This window comes from Nerophis ophidion, linkage group LG19 (genome assembly GCF_033978795.1).
Source record: "Nerophis ophidion isolate RoL-2023_Sa linkage group LG19, RoL_Noph_v1.0, whole genome shotgun sequence".
In the NCBI taxonomy this organism is placed as follows: domain Eukaryota; kingdom Metazoa; phylum Chordata; class Actinopteri; order Syngnathiformes; family Syngnathidae; genus Nerophis; species Nerophis ophidion.
Window position 1 is genome coordinate 43219012 of NC_084629.1, and position 20942 is coordinate 43239953.

Sequence of the window (20942 nt, forward strand, 5' to 3'; positions counted from 1 at the left end):
CGCCACGACAAGCACCAACTACCTTGCGGCCACAGCTCCGATCAGCCGCCTCGACAATAGAGGTGCGGAACATGGTCCACTCGGACTCAATGTCCAGCACCTCCCTCGTGACATGTTCAAAGTTCCTCCGGAGGTGGGAATTGAAACTTTCTCTGACAGGAGACTCTGCCAGACGTAGAGGAATTCCATTTATAGATAATATAAGAAATACAAGGTGTTGTCTCCCGTAAATCTTGCTTGTTATTTAGATGTTTGATGATAATGTGCATTTATTGGCTTGATCATTTCTCAGTCAATGATTGTAATTGACACTACATTACACAGCAGAGTTTATCCTAATTACCCCCGGGGGTGCTTTTTTGTCCCCGAGCCCAATCACCGCACCTCATTTCTGCCACGGAGAAACTAAGGGCGACAGTCTCCCAGTTATTAACCTTGAGACGTGGAGGAGAATACATAATGACACAGGGGAGAGTCACACAGAAATAGCTTAACCCTTGCTTCCCTCCCTATGACAGAAATGTGAAAATTGCTAAAAGGAGCATTGACGTCTCTGACCTCGGGAGCCATCCAAAACGGGGTGCCGACAGACGTGTTCCTTCGCAGTCGGGCACTGGTCAGTTGGGCGGAAACCCCTAAAAATATCACACATTAATGGGCAGAACAAATGTTGAGAAAAAGGCTTGAGTTAAACAATAAACTCTGGCATATTGTTTACTGTGGCAGCTTGCCAAGCAGTAACAACAAAGGACTGTAATCATTTCAAATTATGTAGGACAGATTTTTATCAGCATGAGTCCACTTCATCTCCACGACACAGAGGACATAAACACGCCTCAGGGGGACTCCGAGCCATTTGCCACAACAGCTTTCTTTTAATATGCAAAATAATGCAATTTAAATGAGCAATAATAGCCTCGGGTTAAGACTGAAGTCTGTGAAGTAAAACTACGTCATGTTGACAAATCCAGGATTTATTCATACATTTACGCAACGTGTGTACAGCAGCATCATCCAATGTAACAATAATGGGATCCTATAGTTATGTTATCGTAATATATTTGAGATTGGAGTTTGTGGTGAAGTGCAACTGCACTGCGTCATATTGATGTGTATATTCTGATCATGTTCGAACCCCAAAAGCAGTGAAGTTGTCACCTTGTGCAAATGAAAAATAAAAAGAGAATGCAATGATTTGCAAATACTTTTTAACTTATATTCAATTGAATAGACTGCAAAGACAAGATATTTCATCTTCACACTGACAAACTTTGTTATTTTTTTGTAAATATTATGTCATTTGGAATTAGATGCCTGAAACATGTTTCTAAAAAGCTGACACACGTGGCAAAAGATCTTGAGGAATGCTCATCAGACACTTATCATCAATCAATCAATGTTTACTTATATAGCCCTAAATCACTAGTGTCTCAAAGGGCTGCACAAACCACCACGACATCCTCGGTAGGGCCCACATAAGGGCAAGGAAAACTCACACCCAGTGGGACATCGGTGACAATGATGACTATGAGAACCTTGGAGAGGAGGAAAGCAATGGATGTCGAGCGGGTCTAACATGATACTGTGAAAGTTCAATCCATAATGGATCCAACACAGTCGCGAGAGTCCAGTCCAAAGCGGGTCCAACTCAGCAGCGAGAGTCCCGTTCACAGCGGAGCCAGCAGGAAACCATCCCAAGCGGAGGCGGATCAGCAGCGCAGAGATGTCGAGGCGGATCAGCAGCGCAGAGATGTCCCCAGCCGATACACAGGCAAGCAGTACATGGCCTTATGTGGAACATCCCACAGGTGAACAGGCTAATTGGGAACAGGTGGGTGCCAGGATTGGCTATAAAAGCAGCTTCCGTGAAATGCTCACTCATTCACAAACAAGGACGGGGCGAGGGTCACCACTTTGTCAACAAATGCCTGAGCAAATTGTTGAAGAACAACATTTCACAAGCAGCTATTGCAAGGAATTTAGGGATGTCACCATCTACGCTCCGTAATATCATCAAAAGGTTCAGAGAATGTGGAGAAATGACAGCACGGACGAAAACAACGTGACCTTGGATCCCTCAGGCGGTGTTGCATCAAAAAGCGGCAGTGTGCAAAGGATATCACCACATGGGCTCAGGAAGACTTCGGAAAACCACTGGTTTCCACGGGGAGTCCAGCAAACATCTCCAAAGAGAAGAAATTGCAGCAGGAATCCAATCATATTTTTCTAGAGCTTATTTTCTGTAGTTGTATGCTCATGTGCAGTTAGCTTATGAGGTTTAAAAACATATGTGAATAATAATATTATCTTCTCTGCATTTGGGTGAAAACAAATACTATTTACTCTACGAAAAATGCAGTTCATACTTTTTAGCTCATGAACAGAAACCAAAATATGGAGTGCAGTCGTCCCTCGCCACATCACGCTTTGAATACCATCCATCCATCCATCCATTTTCTACCGCTTATTCCCTTTTGGGGTCGCGGGGGGCGCTGGCGCCTATCTCAGCTACAATCGGGCGGAAGGCGGGGTACACCCTGGACAAGTCGCCACCTCATCGCAGGGCCAACACAGATAGACAGACAACATTCACACTCACATTCACACACTAGGGCCAATTTAGTGTTGCCAATCAACCTATCCCCAGGTGCATGTCTTTGGAAGTGGGAGGAAGCCGGAGTACCCGGAGGGAACCCACGCATTCACGGGGAGAACATGCAAACTCCACACAGAAAGATCCCGAGCCTGGATTTGAACCCAGGACTGCAGGACCTTCATCAAGTTGTAATTTATGGTCTTGCTCACTTAATGCTCAGACTAAACAACTGAAACGCAATACAACTTTATATCTAAATCTCTACTGTGAGAGAAATGTGATCCGCCGTAAACACAGTGAATTTTATTTTGAAAATTAACCCGGTGTTTTATTTTGTATTTTGTACACTACTTCCTGTCCCGTGCGGAATTGATGCGCTGTGCTCCGATGTCCGTCATAAACAGAAGCTGACACATTGAATAATAGAATAATACAGCGTTTTTCTGAAATATTACCCATATTAGATGCTGAATAAGTGGACGGCGACTAGACCATAACTCACAGGTTCAAGTTGCTCCACTGTCACGTCTCCTCAGGCCGCAGTTGGCTCTCTCTCCTCTCTCTCTCTCTGTCGGAAGCGACTGGCTCAAACAACCCGGTATTACAAGAAAACGTGGAGTTTTTGTACCGCTTTGAATACATCATGTTTGTTTTGAAGTATATTTTATGACATTTTTGGCCTAAATTAAGCATTTCAAGCATTAAAATGTCTACACTTAGTTTTTAAAAAAAATGAATAGTACAGTGGTATTTGCCATTAGGGCAGACCAAAGCAAGAAGAGGGTGCTGTTCTATATTGGATTAAAAAGGTGTAACTGTGACCAAAGGCACCTGAGTCATGCCTCGAGGGCTCTAATAATCTTTAAAAAAAAAACGTTCCTAGGTGTTAAACAGTTTTTTATGCTGTAGCTATGAAAATATTGCAGTTTATAGTTAATGTTCCTACTTTGCGGACACTTGTTAAAGGTGGTCATGTCCAGAACCAATTAACAGCTATAAATAAGGGATGACTGTATACTCTATGTCTAGTTTCTAATTTTACATTTCAATCAATCAATCAATGTTTATTTATATAGCCCCAAATCACAAATGTCTCAAAGGACTGCACAAATCATTACGACTACAACATCCTCGGAAGAACCCACAAAAGGGCAAGGAAAACTCACACCCAGTGGGCAGGGAGAATTCACATTCAGTGGGACGCCACCGACAATGCTGACTATGAGAAACCTTGGAGAGGACCTCAGATGTGGGCAACCCCCCCCCCTCTAGGGGACCGAAAGCAATGGATGTCGAGAGGGTCTAACATGATACTGTGAAAGTTCAATCCATAGTGGCTCCAAGACAGCAGTGAGAGTCCCGTCCACAGGAAACCATCTCAAGCGGATCAGCAGCGTAGAGATGTCCCCAACCGATACAGGCGAGCGGTCCATCCTGGGTCCCGACGAGCGGTCCATCCTGGGTCTCGACTCTGGACAGTCAGTACTTCATCCATGGTCATCGGACCGGACCCCCTCCACAAGGGAGGGGGGGACATAGGAGAAAGAAAAGAAGCGGCAGATCAACTGGTCTAAAAAGGAGGTCTATTTAAAGGCTAGAGTATACAGATGAGTTTTAAGATGAGACTTAAATGCTTCTACTGAGGTAGCATCTCGAACTGTTACCGGGAGGGCATTCCAGAGTACTGGAGCCCGAACGGAAAACGCTCTATAGCCCGCAGACTTTTTTTGAGCTCTAGGAATCACTAATAAGCCGGAGTCTTTTGAACGCAGATTTCTTGCCGGGACATACGGTACAATACAATCGGCAAGATAGGCTGGAGCTAGACCGTGTAGTATTTTATACGTAAGTAGTAAAACCTTAAAGTCACATCTTAAGTGCACAGGAAGCCAGTGCAGGTGAGCCAGTACAGGTATATATGTATGTATATATGTATATAAAGGTATATACAGTACAGGCGTAATATGATCAAACTTTCTTGTTCTTGTCAAAAGTCTAGCAGCCGCATTTTGTACCAACTGTAATCTTTTAATGCTAGACATGGGGAGACCCGAAAATAATACGTTACAGTAATCGAGACGAGACGTAACAAACGCATGGATAATGATCTCGGCGTCTTTAGTGGACAAAATGGAGCGAATTTTAGCGATATTACGGGGATGAAAGAAGGCCGTTTTAGTAACGCTTTTAATGTGTGACTCAAAGGAGAGAGTTGGGTCGAAGATAATACCCAGATTTTTTTACAGAGTCACCTTGTTTTATTATTTGGTTGTCAAATGTTAAAGTTGTATTATTAAATAGAGGTCGGTGTCTAGCAGGACCGATAATCAGCATTTCCGTTTTTTTGGCATTAAGTTGCAAAAAGTTAGCGGACATCCATTGTTTAATTTCATTAAGACACGCTTCCAACTGACTACAGTCCGGCGTGTTGGTCAGCTTTAGGGGCATGTAAAGTTGGGTGTCATCAGCATAACAGTGAAAGCTAATACCGTATTTGCGTATGACGTCACCTAGCGGCAGCATGTAGATGCTGAAGAGTACAGGGCCAAGGACCGAACCCTGGGGAACTCCACACGTTACCTTAACATAGTCCGAAGGATATTAGACTGGGCTTTACCTTTGTCAAGCAGTGAGTAAAAAGGAAGCTGCTGGACCGGAAGTACAGCTGATAAGTGACAGTTGTCGGGGGGAGTGAGTTGTCTCTTGGCTTTAGGTGTGGCCAAACAAAGACAATCACATCATGGTTTGCTTTTTACACAAAATTCCCTCGCTGATGTAAATCTGTCCGGGAATCAAACATAGAAACTTCTCCAGGTGTAGCATGATACCACCAGGAAGCCTCTGCTACACGTATCATCGCGGAGTGGGGCTTGTCATTTTATTGCTTTTGTTGTTTAATTTGCTAGGGTTCTGACAGATATCATTCTTTCTTTTATATGTGTGTGGCTTCATAATAGATGCCATCTGCTGCCCTTTTCCTATCAGAGTACACATTGCTTTTTACAGAAAGTGACATTCAACGTTTCTATTGTCTACCACGAATCATTGACCTAACTCTGCGTTCGGAAAAATGCTATTCTGTTTATTTTGTTAAGGCATATTTCATTGTACATACTACAGCTCTTATATTGATACTCAGACTGTGTATCTAATGGGTTGTGTGAAGGGTTGCAAAATTGCGGGGAATATTCAAAGTTGGAAACTTTCCATGAGATTTAACGGGAATACATGGGAATTAACGGGAATTAATGAGAATAAACAACACAACAAATACCCAGAATCCCATGCAGCCCTAACTCTTCCGGGCTACAATAGGGCGCAGCGTTGGTGGGGTGGGGGTGTATATCGTAGCCCGGAAGAGTTAGGGCTGCATGGGATTCTGGGTATTTGTTCTGTTGTGTTTTTGTTGTGTTACGGTGCAGATGTTCTCCCAAAATGTGTTTGTCATTCTTGTTTGGTGTAGGTTCACAGTGTGGCGCATATACCTTGAAAACTCATTTGTATACTGTAGCCTTTAAATAGACTCCCTTTTTAGACCAGTTGATCTGCTGTTTCTTTTCTTTTTCTTCTATGTCCCACTCTCCCCTGTGGAGGGGGTCCGGTCCGATCCGGTGGCCATGTACTGCTTGCCTGTGTATCGGCTGGGGACATCTCTGCGCTGCTGATCCGCCTCGACATCTCTGTGCTGCTGATCCGCCTCCGCTTGGGATGGTTTCCTGCTGGCTCCGCTGTGAACGGGACTCTCGCTGCTGAGTTGGACCCGCTTTGGACTGGACTCTCGCGACTGTGTTGGATCCATTGTGGATTGAACTTTCACAGTATCATGTTAGACCCGCTCGACATCCATTGCTTTCCTCCTCTCTAAGGTTCTCATAATCATTATTGTCACAGACGTCCCACTGGATCATTATTGTCACCGATGTCCCACTGGGTGTGAGTTTTCCTTGCCCTTATGTGGGCCTACCGAGAATGTCGTGGTGGTTTGTGCAGCCCTTTGAGACACTAGTGATTTAGGGCTATATAAGTAAACATTGATTGATTGATTGATTGATTGAGTGTTAAAGTTATTTATACGGCCACCCTCAGTGTGACCTGTGTGACTGTTGATCAACTATGTCTTGCAGTCGCTTACTACGTCTATAGAAGCCAAATGCAACATGTAGCTGGGCTGGCACGCTGTTTGTACAGGTTGGGGAGGACGCTGAAGGCAGTACCTCCACGGTGTCCCCTTGATATTTTTGTTCGGTGTGAAATAGGGAGAATGATTACCCCTGGAGGGGCACTGAATATTGGGAGTCTCTCGGTAGATTCAAGGGTATTACTAAAACGGCCTTCTTTCATCTCCGTAATATCGCTAAAATTCGCTCCATTTTGTCCACTAAAGACGCCGAGATCATTATCCATGCGTTTGTTACGTCTCGTCTCGATTACTGTAACGTATTATTTTCGGGTCTCCCCATGTCTAGCATTAAAAGATTACAGTTGGTACAAAATGCGGCTGCTAGACTTTTGACAAGAACAAGAAAGTTTGATCATATTACGCCTGTACTGTATATACCTTTATATACATATATACATACATATATACCTATACTGTATATACCTTTATATACAATATACATACATATATACCTATACTGTATATACCTTTATATACATATATACATACATATATACCTATACTGTATATACCTTTATATACATATATACATACATATATACCTGTACTGGCTCACCTGCACTGGCTTCCTGTGCACTTAAGATGTGACTTTAAGGTTTTACTACTTACGTATAAAATACTACACGGTCCTAGCTCCATCCTATCTTGCCGATTGTATTGTACCATATGTCCCGGCAAGAAATCTGCGTTCAAAGGACTCCGGCTTATTAGTGATTCCTAGAGCTCAAAAAAAGTCTGCGGGCTATAGAGCGTTTTCCGTTCGGGCTCCAGTACTCTGGAATGCCCTCCCGGTAACAGTTCGAGATGCCACCTCAGTAGAAGCATTTAAGTCTCATCTTAAAACTCATCTGTATACTCTAGCCTTTAAATAGACCTCCTTTTTAGACCAGTTGATCTGCCGCTTCTTTTCTTTCTCCTATGTCTCCATATGTTCCCATTTAGATGATAATCCTCGCAAAGGGAGGTGGAACGAAGCGTCTTTTTGTGTTGTTCTTACTATTTCCAGGTCTAAATTAGCTGTCAAAGTGCACCAACTTGTCTAAATACGTCTTTGTCCTTCTACTATTCAGGTGAGAGGCATGATTTGTCTCATCTTAAAACTCATCTGTATACTCTAGCCTTTAAATAGACCTCCTTTTTAGACCAGTTGATCTGCCGCTTCTTTTCTTTCTCCTATGTCCCCCCCTCCCTTGTGGAGGGGGTCCGGTCCGATGACCATGGATGAAGTACTGACTGTCCAGAGTCGAGACCCAGGATGGACCGCTCGTCGGGACCCAGGATGGACCGCTCGCCTGTATCGGTTGGGGACATCTCTACGCTGCTGATCCGCTTGAGATGGTTTCCTGTGGACGGGACTCTCGCTGCTGTCTTGGAGCCACTATGGATTGAACTTTCACAGTATCATGTTAGACCCGCTCGACATCCATTGCTTTCGGTCCCCTAGAGGGGGGGGGGGGGTTGCCCACATCTGAGGTCCTCTCCAAGGTTTCTCATAGTCAGCATTGTCACTGGCGTCCCACTGGATGTGAATTCTCCCTGCCCACTGGGTGTGAGTTTTCCTTGCCCTTTTGTGGGTTCTTCCGAGGATGTTGTAGTCGTAATGATTTGTGCAGTCCTTTGAGACATTTGTGATTTGGGGCTATATGAATAAACATTGATTGATTGATTGATACAAGCATGACGCTGTAAAGCGGCATTCATGTAAAAATCGTGGGTCACACCAACATTAAATTTTCATAAAAAGGTGCGGCCCGCAAAATAACGTCTCGCGGGCTAATAGCAGCCCGCGTGTTTGAGACCACTGCTTTAAATGAAACTGTAACTAAAATTTCAGCAATACATTTAAATATTGTTCCTGGATAACATTCTGACAATAAAATGTCATTTGTGTCCAAACATTGGGTTTTTTTTCTAAAAGAATTGAAAGTACGCAAGCAAGTAATAATCTGTGATTAATCCAAATTCAGAGGTGTAATTATTGTGATCAAAAAATGTATGATTTGACAGTATGAGTATCCACACTCGACCACAAGACGAGAAAAGCTGGATAAACGGCATAAATACCAAAGTCAACCAGTTTGACTCCTCCCTCAGTCGTCAAGAGGATGTTGTTGCCTTTGACATCGCGATGGATAATCCGGTTGTTGTGCAAGTGCTGCAGACCCTTTGAACATAAGAGAGAACATAGTCATTACAGCACACGCCATAGAGCATGCGAAGAAAAACACTGAGAAAGAGAGACAGTCATTCCCGCCTGTCAGAATACACGCTCAGCATGTTCTCTGCACGCTGAATCCAACAAGAACATCTTACCAGGAGAGCGCTGTACAGAATGTATGCGATCACAGGCTCCTGCAGACGCTGGCCTCGCATCAGCAGCCCTTTGATGAGCTCTGTGACAGAACCGCCATTGCACAGCTGCGGAGGGAACAGGAATTTAGCACTTTACATTACGGCTTATGATGTACACCCTCCTTAAAAGACAATTCATCTCAAATGTGGGGAATTTCTGGCTGTATTTTGAAAAAGTAAAAGCATGACAGGAAATAAAACACACTCACCTCTAGCACCAGCCAAAGTTGTCCGCCTGATACATTTTCAGACTTGTAAAACATGCCGTAAAACTTCACCACATTGGGGTGGTTGGACAGAGACCTGAAGATGTTGTATTCGGCCTCTATCTCCTCATCCACATCCTTCAGGACACACCAGAATATGAGAGAGAATCATTGCATGGCGGTGTAAATTGTGTTTATTCACTACTGTTGCTTTTCCACTGCTTGTCACTTCCAGGAAGCAGCAAAAAGTCTAGTGCATTAGACAGATCAGATCAAAACTAACACGCTAATAAATAATAAAACATAGAATAATGAAGAGGGCAGCAAAAAAGGAACTTTGAATTAAAATAAAGACTAGGAAGTACAATACAGGTATATTAATACTGCAGCATCCAAAAGTAAGGCACAGCAAATAGGTTGTGGTAGTGTTATTGTTGGCTCATTTCTAGCTGTGCACTCAAATGCAGCAATATTAAAAATGTACGACTAACTGTACATATACATTCACTGTACAAACATACATATACGCATATTGTACAAACTTACATATACACATACATGTACATATACATTCACTGTACAAACATACATATACACATACTGTACATATACATTCACTGTACAAACATACATGTACACATACATGTACATATACATTCACTGTACAAACATACATATACGCATACTGTACAAACTTACATATACACATACTGTACATATACATTCACTGTACAAACATACATATACACATACATGTACATATACATTCACTGTACAAACATACATATACACATACTGTACATATACTTTCACTGTACAAACATACATGTACACATACTGTACAAATACATTCACTGTACAAACATACATATACACATACTGTACATATACATTCACTGTACAAACATACATATACACATACATGTACATATACATTCACTGTACAAACATACATATACACATACATGTACATATACATTCACTGTACAAACATACATATACACATACTGTACATATACATTCACTGTACAAACATACATATACACATACATGTACATATACATTCACTGTACAAACATACATATACACATACTGTACATATACACATACTGTACATATACATTCACTGTACAAACATACATATACACATACTGTACATATACTTTCACTGTACAAACATACATGTACACATACTGTACATATACATTCACTGTACAAACATACATATACACATACATGTACATATACATTCACTGTACAAACAAACATACATATACTGTACATATACATTCACTGTACAAACATACATGTACACATACTGTACATATACATTCACTGTACAAACATACATATACACATACATGTACATATACATTCACTGTACAAACATACATGTACACATACTGTACATATACATTCACTGTACAAACATACATATACACATACTGTACATATACCTTCACTGTACAAACATACATATACACATACTGTACATATACATTCACTGTACAAACATACATATACACATACATGTACATATACATTCACTGTACAAACATACATGTACACATACATGTACATATACATTCACTGTACAAACATACATATACACATACATGTACATATACATTCACTGTACAAACATACATATACACATACATGTACATATACATTCACTGTACAAACATACATATACACATACATGTACATATACATTCACTGTACAAACATACATATACACATACATGTACATATACATTCACTGTACAAACATACATATACACATACTGTACATATACTTTCACTGTACAAACATACCAACCCCGTTTCCATATGAATTGGGAAATTGTGTTAGATGTAAATATAAACAGAATACAATGATTTGCAAATCCTTTTCAAGCCATATTCAGTTGAATATGCTACAAAGACAACATATTTTATATTCAAACTGATAAAAAAAAAAAAAATTGTCTTTGCTACCTGTCGGGTCGTATCTTGATGTGTCAATGCAGCGTTGCGGTAAGCTATGTTTGATAGCGGTTTTTAGCGTACTGTCTTTTGTTCCCTGCTTCCGTTTTGTTTTTTAAGTACAAGTACAACTTCTGTTTTCCATGCTAAAGTTCCTTTTTGTTTTCTAGCTCCCATGCTAGCTCTCTTAGTTTGTTATCCGCCCACGTGCGTGCTTTTTGTTTGTACCCTTTGTTTGGTTTTGTCTTAGTATTTTAATTAGGGATGCGCCGATTAATCGGTAACCGAATATATTCGGCCGAATATGGCAAAAAAAGCCACATTCGGCCTTCGGTGGAATGAGTTAAAAACAAGGCCGAATAGTGGCGTGTGACGCAATTTTTGGACGCAATCAACCAACGTGCAGTGACGCGGTGACGCTGGGATATGTTGTGTACCTGTATAAGTGTATGAGGTTACAAGCACACACTTATTGAGATTTACTTGAGCCTTCTGATTACATTATTAGCCTGTTGTGTAGGCTACATGTATAAGTGTATGAGGTTACAAGCACACAATTAATTGAGATTTACTTGAGCCTTCTGATTACATTATTAGCATATCTACTGTGGCTAAGCAGACTTTTGCTAAAAGGACAATAATTCATTCGGGTCTCCCCATGTCTAGCATTAAAAGATTACAGTTGGTACAAAATGCGGCTGCTAGACTTTTGACAAGAACAAGAAAGTTTGATCACATTACGCCTGTACTGTATATACCTTTATATACATATATACATACATATATACCTATACTGTATATACCTTTATATACATATATACATACATATATACCTATACTGTATATACCTTTATATACATATATACATACATATATACCTATACTGTATATACCTTTATATACATATATATATACATATATACCTGTACTGTATATACCTTTATATACATATATACATACATATATACCTATACTGGCTCACCTGCACTGGCTTCCTGTGCACTTAAGATATGACTTTAAGGTTTTACTACTTACGTATAAAATACTACACGGTCTAGCTCCATCCTATCTTGCCGATTGTATTGTACCATATGTCCCGGCAAGAAATCTGCGTTCAAAGGACTCCGGCTTGTTAGTGATTCCCAAAGCCCAAAAAAAGTCTGCGGGCTATAGAGCGTTTTCCGTTCGGGCTCCAGTACTCTGGAATGCCCTCCCGGTAACAGTTCGAGATGCCACCTCAGTAGAAGCATTTAAGTCTCACCTTAAAACTCATTTGTATACTGTAGCCTTTAAATAGACTCCCTTTTTAGACCAGTTGATCTGCTGTTTCTTTTCTTTTTCTTCTATGTCCCACTCTCCCTTGTGGAGGGGGTCCGGTCCGATCCGGTGGCCATGTACTGCTTGCCTGTGTATCGGCTGGGGACATCTCTGCGCTGCTGATCCGCCTCCGCTTGGGATGGTTTCCTGCTGGCTCCGCTGTGAACGGGACTCTCGCTGCTGTGTTGGATCCGCTTTGGACTGGACTCTCGCGACTGTGTTGGATTCATTGTGGATTGAACTTTCACAATATCATGTTAGACCCGCTCCACATCCATTGCTTTCCTCCTCTCTAAGGTTCTCATAGTCATCATTGTCACAGACGTCCCACTGGATCATTATTGTCACCGATGTCCCACTGGGTGTGAGTTTTCCTTGCCCTTATGTGGGCCTACCGAGGATGTCGTGGTGGTTTGTGCAGCCCTTTGAGACACTAGTGATTTAGGGCTATATAAGTAAACATTGATTGATTGATTGATTTGTTGTTGGTTTATCCACTTTAATGCACTTTATTTTTTTTTGGAATGCATGTTTTGTTTGAAGGCCTAATATAAATGAAAAACTTTGTGCTTTTTTTCAAAAGCAAAGGCTACAGGAATATCAAAAAAATGTCAATATTCAATAAAAAAATACTTTATTTGAAAAACATGTCGAAATATTTATTCTAGGCTATTTATGCAATATAAAAAAAATGGTGAAAAACTGCATTCATTATTCGGTATTCGGCCAAGCGTTTAAGTTTTATTCGGCTTCGGCTTCGGCCACAAATTTTCATTTCGGTGCGTCCCTAATTTTAATTAAATCATGTTTACTTACAAAATGCCTGCCTCCTTCTCTGCATCTTGGGGTTCGTCAACAAAAAACTTTGACACACACACATTACATTGATTGATTGATTGATTGATTGATTGGAACTTATATTAGTAGATTGCACAGTACAGTACATATTCCGTACAATTGACCACTAAATGGTAACACCCGAAAAAGTTTTTCAACTTAAGTCGGGATCCACCTTCATCAATTCATGGTTGCACCTCAAGTCAAACTGACACCGAGACTACAAAGTCCTTATCACACGGACAAGAGAGCAGGTTTACAGGTGAGATATCAGCTGAATTTTAAAAGTCACATTAAGAAAATGTGTAAAACCCTGAATGCAAACATAGGCAGTTTTATGATAAGAAACTGCTTAACTCTCAGCTGTGGTTTTACTTTTATGAATTTAATGATCATTTCACACATCTCTTATGGCTTAACTGCATGGTCCCAGGTCATCATTTAAGACCATTGAGTGTCTCTATAACCACGCCCTGAAAGTCAGAGACAAGAAGAGTATACCGTATCATCATTGCCAAATTTTTACCAAAAACAATATTTTAAGTTTTACCAGTTTTATTTTGTTAAACACAGACAAACTGTTTTTTAAATGCTTGGATAACTCTGCAAGGCAATTACAAGACAGCAAAGTGGTAGCAGATCTACCAGCCGAGCAAGGTCAAAAGGCAACTCTTGCGTTTCATTCCGTAGAAAATCTTTTGCCCAGACTGCCTTTTCAATAAAAGGAGCACAACTGTGGAACTCTCTACCGGACACCTTGAAAAGTATACCTGCACTCGTCACTTTCAAAAAACAAACACAATTGTGGCTAGTTGAGCAACAATCGTGTTCCTATGATTAGTTTTTTTCTCATTTTTACTAATTGGTTCTTATCTAGTTTGCACTTTGTCTGTGTTATTCTCATTATTATTGGCTTTTATGTAGATTACACTTTGTCTGTATTATTATTATTATCATTAATATCGACTGCTCTTTGCCTCATTCTTTTTATTTTCCTATTTTAATGATGTTAGATCTGTGTTGTTGTTGGGGACAAGTGTTTAGCTACAAACACTATGATGCATACATTGGAAAACTGTTTCAGATATCTACGTTTCTGTATCTGTCCCTATTTCAAATAAACCTTATATATATATATATATATATATATATATATATATATATATATATATATATATATATAGAGCCAAAACCGGGCTTACCACTTTTGCGTAAGTCTTGGAATTACAAGTAACATGGCATGAAAACAACTGAAAAAGGGGAGACGAGACATCGATGGATACTATGGATCACCAGGGAGAACACAACTCCACCAAGACCGGAGAAGACTTACTCTGTTGGAGTGCCTCGTATGCTGAGACAGGCCAGTTTCAAAAGTCAGCCACAAATTGCAATTTTAAATTTCCCGCGGAGTATCCTATTGAAAACGTCGCGGTATGATGACGTCACCGGTTGTGGCGGACATTTTTTTCCAGCACGATCCAAGTTATAAGTAGTCTGCTTTAATCGCATAATTACACAGTATTCTGGACTTCTGTGTAACTGAATCTTTTGCGATTTGTTCAATTAATAATGGAGACATCAAAGAAGAAAGATGTAGGTGATAAGCAGTGTATTGCGGCCGCCTTTAGCAACACAAACACAGTCGGTGTTTCCTTGTTTACATTCCCGAAAGCTGACGGTGAAGCTTTACTACGGAACAGAGATGTCAAGCGAACACGGTTGGATTGGACCGCAGGAATCATTTCGAAAGATCGTGTTTCGAAGAGGGTCCCTCGCGAAGGGCAGAGATGGGCATTTTTAGTTTATCCATCCATCCATTTTCTATCGCTTATTCTCTTTTGGGATTGCGGGGGGCGCTGGCGCCTATCTCAGCTACAAATTGCAATTTTAAATTTCCCGCAATATATATATATATATATATATATATATATATATATAGAGCCAAAACAGGTCTTACCACTTTTGCGTAAGTCTTGGAATTACAAGTAACATGGCATGAAAACAACTGAAAAAGGGGAGACGAGACATCGATGGATACTATGGATCACCAGGGAGAACACAACTCCACCAAGACCGGAGAAGACTTACTCTGTTGGAGTGCCTCGTATGCTGAGACAGGCCAGTTTCAAAAGTCAGCTACAAATTGCAATTTTAAATTTCCCGCGGAGTATCCTATTGAAAACGTCGCGGTATGATGACGTCACCGGTTGTGGCGGACATTTTTTTCCAGCACGATCCAAGCTATAAGTAGTCTGCTTTAATCGCATAATTACACAGTATTCTGGACTTCTGTGTAACTGAATCTTTTGCGATTTGTTCAATTAATAATGGAGACATCAAAGAAGAAAGATGTAGGTGATAAGCAGTGTATTGCGGCCGCCTTTAGCAACACAAACACAGTCGGTGTTTCCTTGTTTACATTCCCGAAAGCTGACGGTGAAGCTTTACTACGGAACAGAGATGTCAAGCGAACACGGTTGGATTGGACCGCAGGAATCATTTCGAAAGCTCGTGTTTCGAAGAGGGTCCCTTGCGAAGGGCAGAGATGGGAATTTTTAGTTTATCCATCCATCCATTTTCTATCGCTTATTCTCTTTTGGGGTTGCGGGGGGCGCTGGCGCCTATCTCAGCTACAAATTGCAATTTTAAATTTCCCGCAATATATATATATATATATATATATAGAGCCAAAACAGGGCTTACCACTTTTGCGTAAGTCTTGGAATTACAAGTAACATGGCATGAAAACAACTGAAAAAGGGGAGACGAGACATCGATGGATACTATGGATCACCAGGGAGAACACAACTCCACCAAGACCGGAGAAGACTTACTCTGTTGGAGTGCCTCGTATGCTGAGACAGGTCAGTTTCAAAAGTGTCAGTTTGTGCTCTTTATGTCACAACAACACAAGTTTATTCTGGTATTTCAGGGTCGTTTCATACTAGGGATGTGCCGATCAATCTGACAATTTTCGTGACAAATTATGTGATCGCCATGGCTGAGTCATGCATTTCATTGCCAATCCCAAAAGCCGATCCCCTCTGGCTGAAATTGTATTCATCATTCATTCGTATCTTACGCACTGTATCGTTAACAAGTACATTATCACTGGAGGATGAGGCTGAACATATTACACACAGAGGAAGAGTAAAATGAATGTGTTTAAATATTGTGTTGATGTTGTAAAACTTTCAAAAGCACTCAGCATAAATACGTAACAAATGTACAGTTAATACTTGTGAATGATATCACTGTTGGTATCAGCCAATCTCACTCCTGGACGATCAGTATTTGCAGCATAAAACCCTGATCGGAACATCCCGAGTTCTTACAACAATAATACGATTAAAATATTTTGCTGGTTACTATCAATACTACAAACACTGTTTCCATATGAGTTGGGAAATTGTGTTAGATGTAAATATAAACAGAATACAATGATTTGCAAATCCTTTTCAACTCATATTCAGTTGAATATGCTACAAAGACAACATATTTCAAACTCATAAACATTTTTTTTTTTTTGCAAATAATCATCCATCCATCCATTTTCTACCGCTTATTCCCTTTTGGGGTCGCGGGGGGCGCTGGCGCCTATCTCAGCTACAATCGGGCGGAAGGCGGGGTACACCCTGGACAAGTCGCCACCTCATCGCAGGGCCAACACAGATAGACAGACAACATTCACACTCACATTCAAACACTAGTGCCAAATAATCATTAACTTTATAATTTGATGCCAGCAACACGTGACGAAGAAGTTGGGAAAGGTGGCAATAAATACTGATAAAGTTGAGGAATGCTCATCAAACACTTATATGGAACATCCCACAGGTGTGCAGGCTAATTGGGAACAGGTGGGTGCCATGATTGGCTATAAAAGCAGCTTCCATGAAATGCTAATTAATTCACAAACAAGGATGGGGTGAGGGTCACCACTTTGTAAGCAAATTGTCGAACAGTTTTAGAACAACATTTCTCAACGAGCTACTGCAAGGAATTTAGGGATTTTACCATCTACGGTCCGTAAAATCATCAAAATGTTAAGAGAATCTGGAGAAATCACTGCACATAAGCGATTATATTACGGACCTTTGATCCCTCAGGCGGTACTGCATCAAAAACCGACATCGGTGTGTAAAGGATATCACCACATGGGCTCAGGAACACTTCATAAAACCACTGTCAGTAACTACAGTTGGTCGCTACATCTGTAAGTGCAAGTTAAAACTCTACTATGCAAAGCGAAAGCCATTTATCAACAACACCCAGGAACGCCGGCGGCTTCGCTGGGCCCGAGCTCATCTAAGATGGACTGATGCAAAGTAGAAAAGTGTTTTGTGGTCTGATGAGTCCACATTTCAAATTATATTTGGAAACTGTGGATGTGGTGTCCTCCGGAACAAAGAGGAAAATAACCATCCGGATTGTTATAGGCGCAAAGTTCAAAAGCCAGCATGTGTGATGGTATGGGGGTGTATTAGTGCCCAAGGCATGGGTAACTTACACATCTGTGAAGGCACTATTAATGCTGAATGGTCCATACAGGTTTTGGAGCAACATTAGGGACGGCGTGGCGCAGTGGGGAGAGTGGCTGTGCGCAACCCGAGCGTCCCTGGTTCAATTCCCACCTAGTACCAACCTCGTCACGTCCGTCGTGTCCTGAGCAAGACACTTCACCCTTGCTCCTGATGGGTGCTAGTTGGCGCCTTGCATGGCAGCTCCCTCCATCAGTGTGGGAATGTGTGTGTGAATGGGTAAATGTGGAAGTAGTGTCAAAGCGCTTTGAGTACCTTGAAGGTAGAAAAGCGCTATACAAATACAACCCATTTATATGTTGTCATCCAAGCAACGTTATCATGGACGCCCCTGCTTATTTCAGCAAAACAATGCAAAGCCACGTGTTACAACAGCGTGGCTTCGTAGTAAAAGAGTGTGGGTACTTTCTTGGCTTGCCTGTAGTTGAGACATGTCCCCCATCGAAAATGTCTGGCGCATTATGAAGCGTAAAATACGACAACAAGACCCCGGACTGTTGAACAACTGAAGCTCAACATAAAACAAGAATGGGAAAGAATTCCACTTTCAAAGCTTCAACAATTAGTTTCCTCAGTTCCCAAACATTTATTGAGTGTTGTTAAAAGAAAATGTGAGGTAACACAGTGGTGAACATGCCCTTTCCCAACTACTTTGGCACGTGTTGCAGCCATGAAATTCAAAGTTAATTATTATTTGCAAAAAAAAAAAAGGTTTTTGAGTTTGAACATCAAATATGTTGTCTTTGTAGCATATTCAACTGAATATGGCTTGAAAAGGATTTGCAAATCATTGTATTCTGTTTATATTTACATCCAACACAATGTCCCAACTCATATGGAAACAGGGTTGTACTATCAATTATTATTACTACTCTCTAGAAAAAGGGAAGCGCAGTGTCATTGTGAAGTCTCATGATTCCTCGTTCAAAAAATGTAATCTAGATATTTGAACAGGTTCAACAAACTAGAAGACGACAAACATATATTTCAGCCTCCTTACATCGGTGGACTTGTTTATTACTAACTTTAAGGGGCGCTTTGGGGCTTAACACAATTATTACTTACATTTAATAAAAGTCACAATAGACAGTTAGGTAACATTCCAGGTGGTATTTGCTAGTAATGTTTTACAACTACACAATATATTTGAAATATAGCAGCTGACCATAAATCCTTCTTAAGAATGCATCGATGTGACTTACATTGATGGGGTCCAGCACTTTGACTGCCGCCTGACTTCCATCCTTCTTGTTGGTCACTCTGTAGACTTTCCCATACGTGCCTTTACCGATGGTCTCCACTATGTCCCAGTTAGCCGATGGGTCTCCAAGGTTCTCCAAGCTAATCATGCTGGACTTGTAAGGATAAACTCCATACAATGACCGACTGGAGGATAAGAGTAGAAACAGAGTGAAGTGGAACCTTGACTTAAATGATAAATGGGTTGTACTTGTATAGCGCTTTTCTACCTTCAAGGTACTCAAAGCGCTTTGACACTACTTCCACATTTACCCATTCACACACACATTCACACACTGATGGAGGGAGCTGCCATGCAAGGCGCTAACCAGCACCCATCAGGAGCAAGGGTGAAGTGTCTTGCCCTCGGGTTGCCCACGGCTACTCTCCCGCTGCGCCACGCTTACTTTCGACAGATGCACATTTGATTTCAACGATGGTGGTGCATCTTTAAGTTTAACTTCACTGCTCGAGTCCACCATGTTAGCGCCTAGTTAGTTTTTTTTCTTCTGTAACTTATGCTTTGGCAAATTTTCAGCCACTCATGTCCCGTCCCTACTGTGGATGACATGTAAGGAGCGAGGAAAGGAAACACCTGTGATAAAAGATTACTGCAAAAAAAGCGATACACTGCGAGACATAATCGTATTATACGATAATATCAAGATACATTTAATTTCACATTTCATTAAAAAAGCGCCTAAACACACACAAACTCTGATTTTAAATTGACACAAATCAGATATTTTTTGCCAGTCTAAACGTTCCAAAATGCTTTAAATCTGATCTTATCGCGTCACATTCAGGCCACATCAGGAAGTAGTCCGAATCCGATTGGAATCTAAGCTTTTAAAATGTGACTTTAATATAGCTGGAAATGTGTCCTGAAAGCGTCCTGTATGTGACTTTTGTGTCATTTTTGGGTGAGCTTGCCAGTGAAAGTAGATACATCATAACAACATCCTGTTTCGGTGAACAAAGTATTTTTTTTGGCGGCCAAATTTTCGTTTCATCGCTGGTCAATAGTGCGCAAATATCAGGCTATATGTACTGTATGGAGATGCGTATATATTATATACTTTGATTCTGAATAAATGGCAATTGTTGAAGAACCCAAATTGACATGTACGCTGTGGCATATTTGCTTACATGTTAAGAACTACATTGCAGAAGTTGTTTACGTTTGGGAGTTGAAAAATAATCACACTGATGTCTGTGATGCCTCTACTTAACAACCATAAAAAGATTAGTAACCCTCCAAAATATATTAAACTGTATATATTAATTCACTCATATTACTTTAATTTATTTTCACGTAAAAGAAGTTTGGCAACTTTTATTTTACTTTGTTCATTTACGGAATCAAGTCAACTGCTTATGTTTTCACTATCGAACCGCGCATGCAAATGACATTGAGGCCACATTGTACGCGTTTATACTGGAGTCTAAAAAAGATCACATTTTACTTGCGGTGTTGAATATAGTAGGAAAACTCTATGCCCGTGTCGTGCTTGTGCGCCTTCAGACTCTTGCTGAGCGCGTTTACCCGGAATCTCAATGCGGCTTTCGCGCCAAGCGCTCTACAGTGGACATGATATTCTCCCTACGCCAACTTCAGGAGAAATGCAGGGAACAACAGAAGCCCCTGTACATATCCTTCATTGACCTGACCAAGGCTTTCGACCTGGTTAGCAGAGAAGGGC

The 20942-nt window shown here is 40.9% G+C and overlaps 1 protein-coding gene across 1 annotated transcript in view; it reads right to left on the minus strand.

Moving 5' to 3' along the window:
• The window catches only part of myo3b (myosin IIIB), a 327297-nt gene that overhangs the window by 300820 nt on the left and 5535 nt on the right, over positions 1–20942 (minus strand). The window contains 5 exon segments of the mRNA XM_061880054.1: positions 559–635; positions 8841–8940; positions 9090–9194; positions 9338–9472; positions 19203–19386. Coding sequence (XP_061736038.1) covers positions 559–635; positions 8841–8940; positions 9090–9194; positions 9338–9472; positions 19203–19386 — 601 coding nt within the window.